This window comes from Pseudopodoces humilis, chromosome 1 (genome assembly GCF_049639895.1).
Source record: "Pseudopodoces humilis isolate 2021_Gansu_Grassland_sample_001 chromosome 1, ASM4963989v1, whole genome shotgun sequence".
NCBI lineage: Eukaryota > Metazoa > Chordata > Aves > Passeriformes > Paridae > Pseudopodoces > Pseudopodoces humilis.
This window is the reverse complement of record NC_142200.1, coordinates 42055219-42072281: the sequence shown is the minus strand read 5'-3', so window position 1 is coordinate 42072281 and position 17063 is coordinate 42055219. Positions and strand designations below refer to the sequence as shown.

The window sequence follows — 17063 nt, the reverse complement described above, 5'->3', positions numbered from 1 at the left end:
GCAGAAGACCAGTGCTGTCCCATTCCCCTCCAGACCCCATTTCCAACTGCATGTGCACAGGCAACCTTATGCAACAGCAAGTTTCCACCTGCCAGGATGCAGCAAACACGTCTCAGATGAGGCAAATGCCAAGTGTCTTTATCTATAGGCTGAATGTGGTGGCTGACATAAACTTTCACAGACATACAGAATGTTTGAGGGAAGGGAGCAAGAATCACTTTTGACACAGATTCATGCTTTGGTGATGATTTTGGTGTACATGCACTATAATTAAGGATTAAATTTGCAAAATTTTACAATGCAGCCTTGTGACAGCGAAAGAGATTGTACTGCTATATTAATTTACATTCCTTTTTTATTTTTCCCCCTTCCTGTTCCAGCTTCCCTTCGTCTACCTCTTATATTGATTATTTTCTTCCATTTTTTTTTTCCTGCCCTCTCCTCTCATTCTTCTTCCCCCCACTTCTCTCATGTCTTTCTGCTCCTCCTTCAGCCCCTTCTCCCACAACAGAAACAGCACTGCTGCTATAACTAGCCACACTTAGGTTTGCTACCTGACAACAGCTAGCAAAGGAAAACAATGAAGCAGGAACAGAGATGCTATTTCAAACCTCTCTATCAGCAGATGCTTTAGCCAGAAGACTTTAGCAGCAAAAAATAGGATTGCCTTAGGAAGGTAAGCAAGTACCATCTGGGAGGAAAGGAAGGAAAGCTGAGAGATTTAAAGCCATACTGTAAGATCACACTGTCTGAAGTTCAAAGACCACAGTGGATTTATTTCCCATACATTTCAAATAGCAAGTGACACATTTGCAGCATTTCATCATTCATACTTAGGTTCTAATATGATTAGATGTGGCATGAGTCTGGTGGCAGCAGGTGTTAAGATGTGTATGACAGGCATTTCTTCACAGGTTATTGTACTGAGCTATAATTTTTGTTTCAGACATATGCATGCATGCAATTATTATTAAGAAATTATATATGTGAAACTTCTACAGCATAATATTGCAGTGAAAGCCAGATATATTAAAAAATGGCACCTTCCTAAGGATCCCTGAGACCTCTAAATTAGCAGTATTACTGTAATGTATTATCCCTGTGAAAAGTCAAACTTCAGCAGGAAACTGAACTACATTTTCTTGCACCATGTGCATCAGAATTGCTCCTTTAGTGAATATATATAGACAAATAAGGTTGAAAGTTTAAAAAAAAAAATTGTGATAGCTTGAGGGCACTCAGACAAAAGGCAGTTGTGGTTAGAATCTGGCCTATCAAATTATCACAGACATCCTACTCCTTTCTTTGTTTGAAAAGCAACCCAGCTGAAGATGCAACCCATAGCCAGGTCCTATCAGCCACTATGCACCACACCCATTCTCACCTAAATGTCTTACCAGCTAGCAAATGACCATGATGCATCAAGTGCAAAGCATCCAGGTTAGCTATCAAATCCCATTTATTTAGTGGTCAAGAAAAATATAGAAAGAACTTCCGATTTGCCACGCATAATCAGGAAATTCCCAAGTAGCAAGTACAGAATTCCAGTGTGTTGTTTCTAACTGCAATAGAATACACCTGCACTTTGGGTGTTGTGCATTCCTGTGTCGCTCATGAGCCACTGTCACAGTCTGTAGTAGACAGGCTATTTGTGAGCTCCATAATCCAGAAGAAAGTTCATTCCAAACCAGACTCATTTAACTTGCTATATAACAAGGGCTGAAATCAAACACAATTATGCACCTTCAATGCAAAATAAGTCAGTTTTATCTCTGACCAAAAAGTAGTTTGGTGTTGTAAACAAGAAGCAATTAACATTCAAATGTGCAATGCCGCTCACTATTTTCTTGTCTTTTGCCTCCATTTCTCCATAGGAATTTGTTTTCATCCTTTCTTCTGAATATCACATTCCTGTTCCTTTCTCCCAATTATCCAGCTTTGGTGACACTCCCTCCTTGTGAAAACAACTTTCTCAGCTTTCTGGGTTGCTTCAGAAAGGTCTGAGTTTCATTTCCTTTTATGCCTGTGCATGGTCACACTACAGATGTATATATATATATATAGAAACAGTAAGACAATACTACTTAATATATAGTGATCTAAGCACTCACTTGTTGCATAAGCAACAAATAAATTAACCTGCAAAATAAAACCCTAATTTCTTTTTCATGCTGAGATATGGGGAACATGTATTTCAAATTACACAATGAAACACTCTATGAAGAAAAGCAAATTCTAAATGAAAGCACAGAATGGGAAAAAAGACAGGGCAATGCCACGTTCTCTGTACAAAATGAGAACCTTACCATCCTGCTGGCCCTGGAGGTTCTGAGGACTTTGCATTCTCTCCTCCAGATTTGAGCTGAGGTCAGAGTTCACAGCTGACATTCTAGTTGAGTCACTCATATCAAACTCATCACTTTCTATAGAACTTTCATCCTGCAAATTAAAAGAGACATGTCAGAAAACATGGTACACTGTTCACATTATATGTGCAGCTCATTCTCTTCCCATTTGTTTCACTCACACCCAGTGTGGAGTGTAATCATGCTAAATATTTTTGTATATGAGACAACAAGGAACACATCAAGAAGAGGAATGAAAATACTGGGTTTATGTGGTATGATAATCTGACAAATGTAATTTGTTCAACTATGAGGATACTACATAGTAGTTCCATAGTATATTCCAGAAAAGAATTGGTAAGTAGAGACCCCATACTGAGCCCTTGTTATTCAAATTGGCTGAGGAGACATCCCTATATTCCCTGCCTGAATCCTTTAGGTTTCCCACATGGAAGTCAGTAACCCTGTGAATGACCACTGTCCTGGTTTTGGCTGGGATAGTTAATTTTCTTCTTAGTAGGTGGTATAGTGCTGTGCTTGGATTTAGTATGGGAATAATGCTAATAACACACTGGTATTTTGGTTGTTGCTAAGCAGTGCTGACTCTAAATCAAGGACTTTCCAGTTTCCCATGCTCTGCCAGTGAGCAGGTGCACAAGAAGCCAGGAGGGAGAACAGCCAGGACAGCTGCCCTGCCCTGCCCAAAGGGATATTCCATATTGCAGAGCATTATTCCCTGTATATAAACTGGAAGGAGTTGACCACAGGAAGACTGGCTGGGCATCATTCAGTGAGTAGTAAGGAATTTTCTTTGGCATCACATCTCTTTCTTGGGTTTTATTCCTCCTTCTCTGTCTCTCATTTCATTACAATTAGTAGTATCAGTAGTGGCAGTAGTAGCAGTAGTAGTAGTAGTATATTTTACTTTGTTTAAATTATTAAACTTTTCTCATCTCAGGCCCAGGGTTTTTACTTTTTTCTGATTTTCTCCCCTATCCCACCAGAGTGGGTAGAGGAGTAAGCAAGCCACTGCATTGTTCTTAGTTGCTGGCTGGGGATAAACCACAAAGACTCACAGGAAGATATTTCCAAATGGCAACCTGACCTAGTAAGAATCCATGATCAAATTCCCTTGACAAGATGTCACACTTACACCATGTTTAAAGAAGCATCTATGAAAAAGAGAAAGTCTATAAAAGTTCTGAGCATGGTCATGACAGTCAGAAGCAAATAAAAGTAATACGATCACAAGAGAATCACTGCAAATTTATTCTGCATTCTATATCTTTAATATGATTTATCAATCAAGTCCAGTTACAGAGCATTTAACAGGGATGATAAAAGGGCAAAAAGTAAAAATCCTGATCATTATCCCCATTTATGAAAGAAAACAGTTTTAGATGTAGTCCAGAAAATATTCAAATACATATTTGACTTCAGTTGCTTCAGTCCCATTGAAGTTCACACATCCACTCATGGATTAGAAATTAAGTATCCACAAGTCTTTCTCTGGAAATAGATAAGGCAATGTACAAACCTAAGGCAATATATTTTCAGTAACAACTTTTCTGAGATGGCTAATCCTGTTAAGAGGAAAAGTACTTGAAAGAACTTAAAGGAAAATATGGCAAATGGTTTTCTACATCCTGAAAATGTTTGAAATATTTTTCCAGTTCATTGTTTTTGTACATTTTTTTATCAAAACAGGACAAGACAGGATTCTGACTATTTTTCTGGGTTGTTCACCAGAACTGACCTAGAAAAACAGCAATCTCTAGAATATAATTTAATGTGTACTTGTTGTGAAGTGGATACTACAGGTATCAATATAGCTGCTTGCTTCCTTCTGAGTGTTAGACATTTTAATCAGTTCCTGCACTGGGTCTCAGCAATGTTTCCAGCTTGCATGGACATTTCTCTTGTTTTCAGAAAGCGAGTTCCCTGCAGTAATGACTCATGTTAAATTAGGATGAAGTACTTCAAATGCCAGTCAGGAGCAAGAGTGGGACAACACACAAGGTGTTGCTGTTCTGCACTGCCACAGCAGGACAATGACAAATAAACACGGAAAAAAACATCTTGTTCTCAGGGTTTTGTAAAAAAACAAATGGAAGAGTGATGGCTTCTCTAACAGGCACCTGTCTGTCTTGCCTTACATAAGGCAGGAGCACCCCAGTTACAGCAACAGCAAACACCCAAACACTGCCCTCACAGGTGAACCCTGGTGCCCACCAGCCTCCTGCCCCAGACAGACAGGGCCGGGGCACATGCCAGATGGGTCTGAGGTTTAAAGAAAATGCACTCTGCTTGTTCAAAGAGCAAGACAAGAAAACAAACTCCCCCAAACCGTCTGGATTGCTGTGTCTGTTAAAAAGCAGGGATATTTCTCATTGAATCCTGCAGGAACTAGCAAGCATCAGCTTACATATTTCAGTTCTGAAGTTAGGCAATTTGATGGGCTCACAGCAAGGGAGCTCTGGCTGACACTTGCATAGTTATAAAACAACACACATAGGCAGCCTCTGTTTGCCCACAGCGCTGCAGAATACCTCCACTTCACTTCCCAAACTGTGCAAACCTCTTTCTGAATCTGCATGGACACATGGGCATGGGAGCAAAAACTGAGAACCACTGCAGTACAGCTCTAAATTCCCACACAGTGGTGATTCTCATTTTAGATGAAGCCTGTTTCCCTCTCATCAATGGTGTCAGCTTAAAAATGTGGAATTGAAGAGGAGAGAATTCAGAAATTCTCTCTCAGAATTCATTGTGCTAGCTAGGAGTGGGATTCAAGTTTACTCCTGTCTCAATTCCACACAAGACTACAGATATGATTGATTAAATCTTTCCTACAAATCCAAGCCTGTGTTTTAAGTGCATGAAATAGTTTGAACCAGATGTCTTGCTACTTTGTACTACAATATTTTCACTGTCATTTTGCTCTCAGGGCAACAAATGTACAGCAAGGGGGAAAAAGAAAACCTTGGCAAAACTGTGCTTTGAGAAAAGACATAAGGATTATCTTGAGAACTTTCCTTGTGCCCACTCTGTCTTGGAAAAGTTTTTATTACTAAAATATACAAAAAATTACTTTCATAAATCCAGAACTTTCCTTGTGCCCACTCTACCCTAAAAAAGTTATTATTACTAAAACATATAAGAAATCACTTTCATAAACCCACTGCTGCAGACATCTCGTATACAAAACATGTAATAAAAGAGCTGCAAAACAGAGCTGGGCAGGGAAGTACCAAGCAAAGTTAAGTCCTGCTGCCTCCATATCATTGCCACTGGCTTGTCAGATGAAAAACTGGTTTAACAAAGATTTTAGTCGTCAGACCAAAAAGGCTACACCAAAACATTCAGGCTACAGAAGCTCTGTGGCATGGAGTCCTGATCCAGCATGAGTGCTTGACCCTGCTGTAGAAGTAGTAATTTTCAAAGGGAAAAGGTGTAGAAATCAAGGAGTCCTTTAATTCTTAAGGCTACTGCAGAATAAAGCCTCTTCTCTCCTGCTACTTTACACTCTACTTCCAGATCCCTCAAATAATCAAAAGACTCAATAGAAAGAAAAGATTACCAGGCTGTATTTATGCATTAAGAACTTTGAGTTGGGGATCTCTCCCTACACCCTCTGCAATTAAAAAAAAATGACCAAACTGAAACAAGGATCCTGATATCTCTAGAAGAGTGGTGAACATTCCAGGGACTGTTGAACAATTCATGAAATCTCTACCAGCAGCCCATATCTACTTATTGGGAAAAAAAATCTGGCTGACTCTGTACAAGTAAGAAGTCAGTCAGGGTCTTGACATAATCCAGCTGCTAAGGTTGTTTTTGAAGGCTGTCTTTATTAAAAAAATATATTAAAAAATATCCAGTAGCTGGGCAGGAAGACAAAGAATGAAGAACTGTTTTTTGTCTGGCACATAGTTGAGCTTCTATTTGGCAGCTTAAATGGTAGATGAACAAGCTTCTAGTAAAATGAGGTTACTACAAATAATTTGGTATATGCCTGTCAATTGATGAAGCATTTCTTGAGATCTGGGAAAACTGAATAAATCAGAGAAAGCAAACAATCTTTGAGATTAATAATAAAATTCAAGCCAAATTGTCTATGAAGATGTTTGATTCTCAGTCTACTTTTCCTCCTTCTTTTTTCTGCCTTTTTATTCAAAATTTAAAAAGCAACTCACACTCTTATTAAGCTTTTTGCCTTGAAGTTTTCAACAGATGTTGCCAGGACTTTCATCACTGTAGGAAAATGTGTTGCATCGTGGTTGCTAGCCTTGAGAACACCATGGCAGTCATTTCAGTTGTTTGTTGATGGTACTAGCTTCTAAAAGCAGCCAATGGGTCACTGCTGGGCACAGAACTAAGTCTGAAGTGAACACACTGCTCACACCACCCTTTCCACTGGTCCAGTGAAAGCGCACCTTCAGGCAATTCAAAGTACACCTCTACCCCCAATCACAGGAGGGCCATAACTCATGATAGTTTCTCTCAATCTGATTGCTTGAAAATAACCCTGCCTTGGCTTCAGACTGACTGTTTTAGCAACAAAATTATAAAGATGGGATCAACAATCATCTTCACTTCAGCTTCCTAGCGACCTCAAAGACAAGTACAAAAGAACGCAGGAGAACAGAAAAACAAACTTAAAAGATTTCAGGTTTTACCTCATCTTGCTGTGAGTTTAGTAGCTGTAGCTTCATGTGTTTCATATAAGCCATAGTAATGGGCATGTTGTAATCAATCATACTGGTCACCAAAGTTGGAGGTTTTCCATTATCTGCAAAAGAAAAAGTTATTATGCATTATATGTTAATTGTGGGGGCTATGTCAGCCTACTCTGTAGTCAAAGTCAAAGGGTTATGTCATTTAGCTCTAACTTTTGCATTTCCAAACGCTTGTAGGCTGTACAATGGAAGTCTCTCAAAGAAAAAAGGAAAATCAAGATCAAACCCTGAAAATCGATGAGTTCTTCTACCCTAAATGAATACAGCCCGTATACCCTATCTGTTCCCTACGCTTAAGCTCCCATACAAACATTTCCATAGCAAAATAAATTATTTCCTCCAGATAAAATCATCTTTCTATTGAGGGTGTAGATGGCATTACACTCTATCCTTAAGTGAAAGCAGAAGATTCACTACCTTCCAGCTTAAGTAAATGAGATGATCTGACTTACTGAAGTGTTACAGTCTACCAAATTTATATGAACCCTCACTTAAGCTTAGAAAGTATAAATGGGTATTAGAAATAAAATTACTTTACATCCAACTATTTGACACTAAAACTACCTTTATGATCTGCTCCATCTGGGTTTAAATGCATTCTTTTCTGGCACTCTGAGCAGCTCATTAGAAATCGTGTCACCGCTTCTCTCGGTAGGAAGGCATAGGTCTCTGAAATCTGAAATTAATAACAAAATATAAGTGTTATTATGTAAGCTGATTGAGCATGATTTAATAGACCTGATCATCATATTTCCAAATAAGGCACATTATCTTTTAATGCCAGGTAGTACAATGAAAGCATGTTCAGCATACTATGTAGGATTTCAAGAAACATCTCTCCAATCTGCCTGCTTATCATCTAATGGCTACTAACAGCTGGTACTGAACAAAATTCCACTTTATCAAAAGGGGGGTTGTTTCCTGTTTACAATTAATTTCAAATTCCTTCCAGCAAAAAGATTCATACATAACAGCTATCCCACTGTGGAATGGTATCAAAAAAAGTTGAAGGGAGACCTTTTTTTAATAGCCAATACCAAAAAAAAGAAAGCACTTTTCCTATGTGTTCTATTTGATTTCTGTTGTCACAACACATAGACAGATATAGGACTTGATGTATTAGCAGCAGTGAAGGTTGCCTTACTATTTTAACTTTGTACTTCAATGTTTTGTGAAAATATTCTTCTAAAGCTTGTGGTTTTGTACTTTGGAGAACCTACACTATTTTTACTAATAAAGAATTTGTGAACCAGTTGATTTTAGAGACTCTGCTTTACCTGGCAATATCTTGAAACAACAGATTTTAGTTGTTTCTCGGTTCAACAAAATCATTGTTTCTAACCACATACTCACAAGCAGGCGCCAGAGGGATTTTTTTTTCTCTTTTGAAAGGGAGAGGAGGAAGCAATTGTTACTGGTTTTAAAGACTGCATTCTCCCCACCCTAAAGGATGCATCTGTCTTTAAAGACACTTTGCCTTGCTGAAAAGGACCTGGAAGTTGGTGCCAAGCTGAAAATGAGCCAACAACATACTCTCTGATCACAGACAAACATCTCCTACTGGCTGCTTTAAGTGCATAGACAGCAGATCAAGAAAAATTATCTCTCTACTCAGTGCTGGTAAGAAAGCAGCTGGAATAATGTGCCCAGGCTTCCCCTCACAATTCACAGCTCCCCCCACACTTCAAGAAGGCTGCTATGAAGCAGGAGATGGCTCTGTGCCTGGCCATCATAGCAGCTGGAACCTAAAGGAAACCTTCAAGGAGAGGTTGAGGGAGATAGATTTATTTCATATAGGTTATGAGGGCAAGAAACATCTAATTGTAGCCCATCATTGCCTGAAAGGTAGATAAAAATCTGTAGAGAAAAACTCTTTATAGTGTATAACCAGGGACAATAACAGTGGTGTCTTGGGACATTAAAACCAGACATCAGCAGAAACTCTTACACTCCAGTACAGTGGAGCAGCTTTATCAGATGGGTGGAGTTTGATGAAAACATTCAAACTTGGATTTTTTCAATCCAGTAAAAGGCAAATCCATGGCTTTTCTGTGATTCCTTACATATGTTGATGTATATACACTGAAGAGTGCAAGTGTTGTAATGAATCTCTACCCCCTTTTTTCCTAGCTATGGTGGCTATTTTACTATGGAGATAATCCCTAAAGAAAGACCAAGTCCCAGCAAGAGAAATTAAGAGGGTGAGTTGTTAATCTGCTTGTACTCCCCCTACTGTAAAACCTACAGCAGGACTTGATTTCCTGTCAAGCACTATGCTGAGATGCAAGTCTCAGTAGGAACTGAAGAAGAATGGAGATGGTGTGTATGAAAGTGTGGCTACAGAAAGGACAAGATCACTATTTAACTGGATGTAAATGGGATTACATATTGTCCAAATCACTTCTGCCCCTCACAAGGGTGATAAGAAGAGGAGGAATGGTCAGTTTTAACTTCCTTACACTCTTCCACTTGGCTTGTCACCTACTTAACCTGTCTTGAATATTACATTTCCTAAAATTCCATGGACCAAATTTATCAGTGGCAGTATTTTTGAAAACAGGTGGAGTTTAAATTAGTGTTTGTTGATGTGATGCGTGTCACATCAATACACAGAAATGATGCATTATAAAATGGGAATGCAAAATATACCATCATGTTTATAACATTGGTTTTTAGGCTGTTTATTGTTGTTTTCCTATATAACAGAAATCTTACTGGGGAGGGAGAAGAGAATTAGCATAAAAGCAAATATTGTTCTGTGATGAAAATTGGCAAAGGTTTTTTTCTGGGCCTGAGACAACTTTTCTGAAAATTAAGGCACTAAATTAAGCCACTTTTGAATGGGAGGTCCTACTGAAAATATATTTTTAGATTATTTTTTCCTGTTTTTTGTACCCACAGAACAGATGCTTATTTACCTTTCTAAACATGAAAACATTGGTTATATTCATGCTTTATGGAAACTAAAAAAAGAACCTAAAATCAGCTAGAATTTAGCATTGAAAAAATTAGAAAGTGCACATACACAGCAACCTCTCTCTTATAACATTTAACATGTTTAGCACTGTATTGAAATTAATGGAGCTTACCAATGGATTCATTAGTTCCCTGCATTTGATAGGAATGCTCCATTTATTCTAATCAAGCATCTCTGTCAAAATTCCAGTTCTGCTCAAATAAGATGAAATTCCTCCATGGAGAGAAAGCAAGCTAAGGCCCAGATTTGATAGGTATGCTCCACTGACTATAAGGGAACCGGGTTTTATGACTAAATTTGTCCACAGAGCAGATGCTCGTGTCTCCAACCTCCCACTGCAACACAGTTTTAAGGATGCCCTTCCCTAAATAACTCCAGATTTCACCAACTTCCTCCCCTGTTTATTTTATAATTTGAATCAATCACTGACATTCCTAGACTTCAGCCTGTATAAATTGGCATAAAGCAAGAGGAATCACATTAAAAGAGATACATAAGGAGCATAACCCACAACATTCCTTATTCTTGCTGCCTGAATATATAGAAAAGGTCTCTCCAGCTTGCACTGCCAGAAAGCTTATGAATTGTCTCCCCCCCCCAACAGTGCAGACCCTTTTTTTGCCTTTCATCTCTCCTTCACAAGATGCAGATAGCCACTTGCTTGTTCTGGCCAAGCTCTGAACCAGCTGTAGCTGAGAAATGCTCAACCAAATTAGCACAAGGCTGAACATAAAATCCTATATTTCAGCTCTCAGTATAGTTTACCAGGCTGTGCACAAGACTGGACTGATGTAATTCATGGAGCTGGCTTGCATGTAAGTGTTTCAGAGCACAACTGGGAGGTCTGTGACACCTTCTAAGTAATTACACATAAATACCTGAGTGATCTGATTTCATCAGGAAAAATTGTTTCTGTCCTTTATTCTATCCAAAAGAAGGAAGTAATGACTCAGTCCTTGCTGATGCTGTATACTCTCACTGCCTTCAGTAGCCCAGTTCCTAACCCTCTTCTCAAGGCTATTAGCTAATAAAAAATATAGCCAGACCATCTTTTTCAGTGATGTGTTATAAAAAAGAATATTTGATTGTTGGAAATCCATTAAAAAAAAATATAATTAAAAGATGCACATGCTTCTACATTTTAAGAAAAAAATAAGCCAGAAAAAAGAAGTGGGGGATATTGCATTATTTACATCCATATTCTGATAAATCAGACTGGCATTTTTTTGGCATGACTTACAGGAAACTTCTCATGCACATGCCTGTTCCAATCAAAGACCAACGATTGCTGACTTACCATACTGATAAAATTACTTGGGTTGATTTAAAAAAAAAATATGAGTGTATTTTTCTCAAATATATAAGCTCTAGAAATATCCTTATGGGATTCCTTACTCTTAGTGTTTTTATTGCACATTAGTATATCTTCTGCTGATAGTAGATATGTGGTATCTCATAACTAGATGTATTCATGGATGTATTCATGGAGAAATAAGAAAACCAGCACATTCTAGCAGGTTTGTGTTTAGGCATTATGTACTAGGTATAGCTATTATAGCCATATGCTTTTTTACATTGTAAAGATATATGGAGATGAAACAGAACTTCCTGAGCATTAAGCAAAAACTGCAGAAATTACAGAGGTTTTGTTTCAGCCTCAGAAATTACAGGATAAGGAGCAAGCATTTCCTAACAATACAGCCCATGCACATCTACATATATTTGGTTTTAACTCTGAATTGAGAGGAAAATTAGTTGACTTGCGTGGCTTCAAAGTTTTTATGATCTTACTTCACCATTAACAAAAAGTCTTTGGTATATTTTGACATATATGACTACATCCAAAATATCACCCAGCAATGAAAGCCTGTCTAGGCTTGTTTATCAGATCCCATGAAGAGCACAACTAGTACAGGCAAGTAATCCTCTACCTGAGCATGTAATCTGATTTACATTGGAGCTAAGCAATGATTGTCCTAATTGTCTGTGAGAAGCCTACTACAGTCCTACTGCATCAATACAGGCAGAGAAAGCAAGAAAAGTTTCCTTTATGCTCTCCCATAGATGATTTAAGTCCAGGATGTTGTGATGATGTAGCTTTCAGAGCTAAATTTTTGCTTGGAAAATTAACAAGTCCTAAACTGAAAGGCAGATTTTAGGACACATATGGCAGAGTAGGAAAGACAAGTGTGAGGAGAGGGAGTGAAATTTTGCAAGTGAACCTATTAACCTCTAAAGAATTAACATGGGGGATGTATGTGTAGTCTGGAAGATACAATGTGTCAGAATGGAGATTTTTCGTGAGTTTTTATTTTTTTTAATTAAGGAGGGTAAAGAGGGGAAAAGATGATCAAAAGAAGACTCCAAGAGGAGGGAAAGAGAGAGAAAGCTAGGGATAGAGTGAAGATGGTAATCTGTCCTGGGCCCACAGCCATCAAACCAGGTGGCAGAAATTGGTTTCTTGATGACAGGAGGATGAGCCAGCCAAGGGAAGCCCTCTCCTTTCCTCAGCAAGAGGTCAAAATAGAGGCTGACATAGGAAATCAGATTATCACTGCTGGGAGTTTTATCAAGAGCTCACTACCTCGCTACACTGTGGGAAATGCTCTTCCCTCATGTGCTAAACTTGCACTTCACAGCTCCCTTCCCTTCCCTCCCCATGCAGCAGAAGCTGCTTTCTGTGAGGGAAGCGATGGGAAACACCTGCTAGTGGGACAATTGCCAGGACACTGAACAGTCACCCTTTGCAAAGAAGCAGGAACAAGATCATAGAGTAAAAGTGCACGGGGCTTGGCTGTTTTGCCATGCACACAAGAATGGTGTGGATGCAAGAATTTAAGCATGCTAAGGCCCTGCACAAAGCTCAAGTTCTTCCACTTCCCCAAGGACAAGGTCGGTCCAGTACAGAAACCAGCCAAGCCCCAAACCTACTTTAGTTAGCGCTGCTTGATCAGGAAGGAGATGATATTATCTCACAGTGGAACCTGTCAAAAATTTTCCCTGAGGAAAACACACTCATTGTGATATTCACAGGGGACTCAGAAGCACATTCCTGTTTTGGGAGGGAAAAAGAGTAACCCCTTGTTTCTCAGTCTCAGAAAGGCTCTTATTAGGCTGACAGGAGAGATGGGAAGCTACTCAAAATCTTGATCCAAAATCAAGAAACATTAAACACTGAAACAGCTGGATGAGGCACAAAACCCCAGATATTGCCCCACATCTAAAAGACTCCTGTTAATTCTCAGATGTTAGACATTTATGTACTACCTATCTGATGAGAGTCTTATCTCAAGCTACTTTCCCTTGACACATTAGTACCTCCCCCATGTTCTACAAGCCTGCTTCTTCCAGCTCATCAGCTCAGTAGCTCTTTTTTCATTCATGGGTTGGGAGTCCTATTAACCAACCCATTTCACCTGCTCAGACATGACAACCCTCACTCACAATTCAAGTTCACCGCTGTAATGTTTCAAGGTTTTACACAGAGACTCACAGGCTCAACAGGGAGATATTAGATCATCCTTCATAGTTAAAATATTCAAGTAGAATATGTACATAGAATTAAAGGTGCTTAAGGTAGCTATGAGACTTACACACAGCTCTCAGCTAGATGATGCACTTAGTTGTGGGAAAATCTATCCAGATATAACATAGAAAGATGAGGCACCTCCTCAATTGTTTAAATGAATGAAAATCTTATACCTTTTTTAAGGATATTAAAACTAAGTAAGGAAAATCAAATCTATTCTGAAATATAGGGCTTCATCACTTCATCTGGGTAGACAGTACCTACAGGCTGGGCATGAGAGGTAACGCAGATGTTTTAGGTCGCCAGCCTCATCACAGACCATTTGCGCTTCTTGAAAAGTGTAATAAGGCTTTTTTTTTCCTGGTTTGCACTGAATCACAGAGCTGTCCTGACAGCTTGAACCTGTTGCATCATGCTGCTACTGTAGCCACAACTTTTCCCAGTTACTCCCACTTCTGATATACCCCTCAGCACTTGTATTTAAGTTGTAGACACAGATGAATAGTTTAAATCAAGAAATGTAGTTCTACAAAGACACAGAAAGCCTGCTATGTACTTATTGCATGCCTTTCCCAAATCTACCAGATGGGTTCTTTTCCTGAACACTTCTCTCCCCTGCGTCCCCATCCCCAGTTTTATGCCACAGTTCTCCTTTCAGAGTGGGATGCCTATACAAAAATAACTCTCTGGGAACACAGAGTGAAAAGTACTACCCCAAAGCAAAGCAGTTCCTCTTAGACACTGAGGTGTGGCAGCAACTGCTGGCACAGATACCCCTGCGAGATCCCAGTACTTTCTCCTGACAACATTGCCTGCATCAGCATTTCACTCCACCTCCTGTGAGGCCCAGCAGAGGACCCAGAGGAATGCAGGACAAGCATGGACCTCTTTGGGCACTGCTATTTTCCCTTCCCTTGAGGAACATGCTCTCTTCACCTTCCGCATCTTCCTAGTCACCTGTGCCCCTGCTGAGCCACCGGCCTGGCCAGGCCTTGTGTCACATATCCTGTCTTTGTGAGGGAATTATCTCCCAGATCAAGACCTACAATGTTTTCCCTGCTTGTAAACTTCCCTGAGATCTGGGAAAATACCTGAGACTTAAAGCACCATGTTAATTATTCCTTCAGTCTGGCATACTTTGGATATGATTTCAAGTTCTTGGTTTAATTTTACATATGTAAGCCACATCTGGGTTATTTTCTGGTATAGATCTACCTACAGTTATGCTGGCAAGGAGCGTGGCACACCAATCGTACCTTGAATACAAGTCAGGGACCCCAAATGAACACAAAACCTGACAGTTAAACAGGACACTCCTCCTGTTCTGCATATTTTCAAGGTTACTCTCCCACATCATATACAGAGAGTTTATACAATTCCCTTCTGGTCTTTTAGTGTGCAGAGGAGAAGAGAATGGGACCTTATTCTAAACCTAAATATTGAAGGACAGATGCTTTCCTAATTTATCTAGAGGGTTTGTGCCAAAAATCCGAAAGTTTGAGCTTGGTAAATCGCTGCCCCAATTAAAATAGAAAGGCTGTTTCCAGTACTCTGCTCTTTAAGAGGTCTCAAGTACCACATCCTATTTATCTTCCTGCACAGCGCCAGTGTAGGAAGTTCCACATAAATCAATCAGTTGTAAAAATATCATGCATTTCCACACAGTTAACATAAACAAGGCAGTGCAGATTCCCTGAGTTTTTCAAGTGTTCTGAATACATTTTTAGAGAGACATTCTGATGTATTTTAGCACTCTAGCACCCAGGGTGACTCTATCAAAAATTAAAAAGGCTCTAGCTATACCAAATTTGTTGCTCTATGTAAACACAAACAGTAGTTAATTAAGTCACCTTTGACAATTTAATTACCCTTCCAATCATTCTTGAGCGTATTCAAAACTTTGAGTGGAGCAAGTTCACTATTGAAAATGAGACTCACACGGATATAAGAAAATTAATTACTTAAAATCAATATGTTGCAATTTTCAAGGGCTGTGCCATTAATTTTTCTGAAATACGTAGGTCCTGAAAATCCATGACAGTATTTATGAACTTGTTCAGGAATTTTGTGCCAAAATTGCGGTGTTTTCTCCCCATAATTTCTCTGTTAAAAGGTTTTGGTTATCCAGTGAGAGAACAGAAGCAATGTGACCATATGCCAGGGGTGAATTACAAATAGCAATTGTAGCATACAGTTTGTGAACCACATCTCCTATAAAAGTTCTTCACTCAAACCATTTGGTGAACACTTATGCATGATAAATACATGCAGAGATCTCAGGGATGATTCACTTCTGACATGTGAATAAAGAAACAAGACTAAATTAATCTTGTTCCAGATTCACTTAATGAAATTAAACCCCGCCAAAGTACTTCAGTTTGATTTATAAAGCTTTTAGAGTATAATGTTTTGGGAGACAGTTACCTGAGATATTACCCTTTTCCTCCTTACAGTGCCACAGAGGAGGTAGATACTGTGTGGCTTCCTGGAACAGACTGACACTACAGCTCTTAATTTTACTAAAGGCATTTTCATGGACAGGTCCAGTAAAGGAGCATGCACTTCCCCGGATGGTCTTGTAGAGTTTGATGCCTGTTTACTTAACCTGACTTAACCATTACATCAGAACAGAGGACAAGAATTGAAATTTGTTTCTTCTGGAGTCTTTTTTACATTTTTTTAATATATGGAAGTCTTTCAAAATTATATATCTGAATCCTGTCATGGGGAAAGACAACTCAATGCCCTTGATAAATTAATATACAATTAAATGCATACACAAATATTGCAGACTGATAATGGCAAAGACTTACATTTGGGCATCCTTAACGATGCAACAGGCTCATGTCTCAATTGCAATAAAAGTTGACAATAGATGAAACTACAGTGTAGTTCTTCTCACTGAAGATACACTAGTCTTTCAAGCTATTCACAATAAACAAATTTCTTATCTGACCCAAAATCATGGGATTCTTACAGTAGTAAATATTATACTTGGCACACATTTGTGGGATGGTAACTTGAAGTACTGTATTTATAGCTGGCAACATTCCTTATAGCTGTATATTTTTCTAAGACATTTGTGACCTATACCTCTGAGCAGCCTATTGAGGTAAAACAAAATTAAAAGAGAAAGGTCAATGGAAAATATCACTTTTCTAATGCTTTCTGAAAGAGAAGACGAAGTATCAAAATGGCTGAGGTGCCAGATGAAAATTAATGTAGAGAGTTTGCATTAGTTCACCCTGAAATAACACTCCAAGCCTTACAAAAGCACACACAGATGAAAGATGTCTTCATATGTCTGTCTTAAGGTCAATACCTCTGGGAACAAATTATGAGAAATTTTGCCAAGAGCTTATCCCACAACAAACCATGTGAAATAGCCTATAAATAAAATATCTGTGAAGGGATTCACAGATACAGAGAGAAGATTGCTATATTGGTGAAAAAAACAGTAATGGAAAAACAGC

At 38.9% G+C, this 17063-nt stretch overlaps 1 protein-coding gene across 2 annotated transcripts in view; it reads right to left on the bottom strand.

Moving 5' to 3' along the window:
• NOL4 (nucleolar protein 4) overlaps positions 1-17063 on the bottom strand; it is a 188774-nt gene that overhangs the window by 135375 nt on the left and 36336 nt on the right. For both annotated transcript variants that reach the window (XM_088054532.1, XM_088054537.1), the window contains exons 3-5: positions 7649-7760; positions 7025-7137; positions 2307-2439 (exon numbers count right to left, since the gene is read on the bottom strand). In XM_088054532.1, the coding sequence (XP_087910658.1) occupies positions 2307-2439; positions 7025-7137; positions 7649-7760 (358 nt within the window). The remainder of the gene's footprint in view (positions 1-2306; positions 2440-7024; positions 7138-7648; positions 7761-17063) is intronic.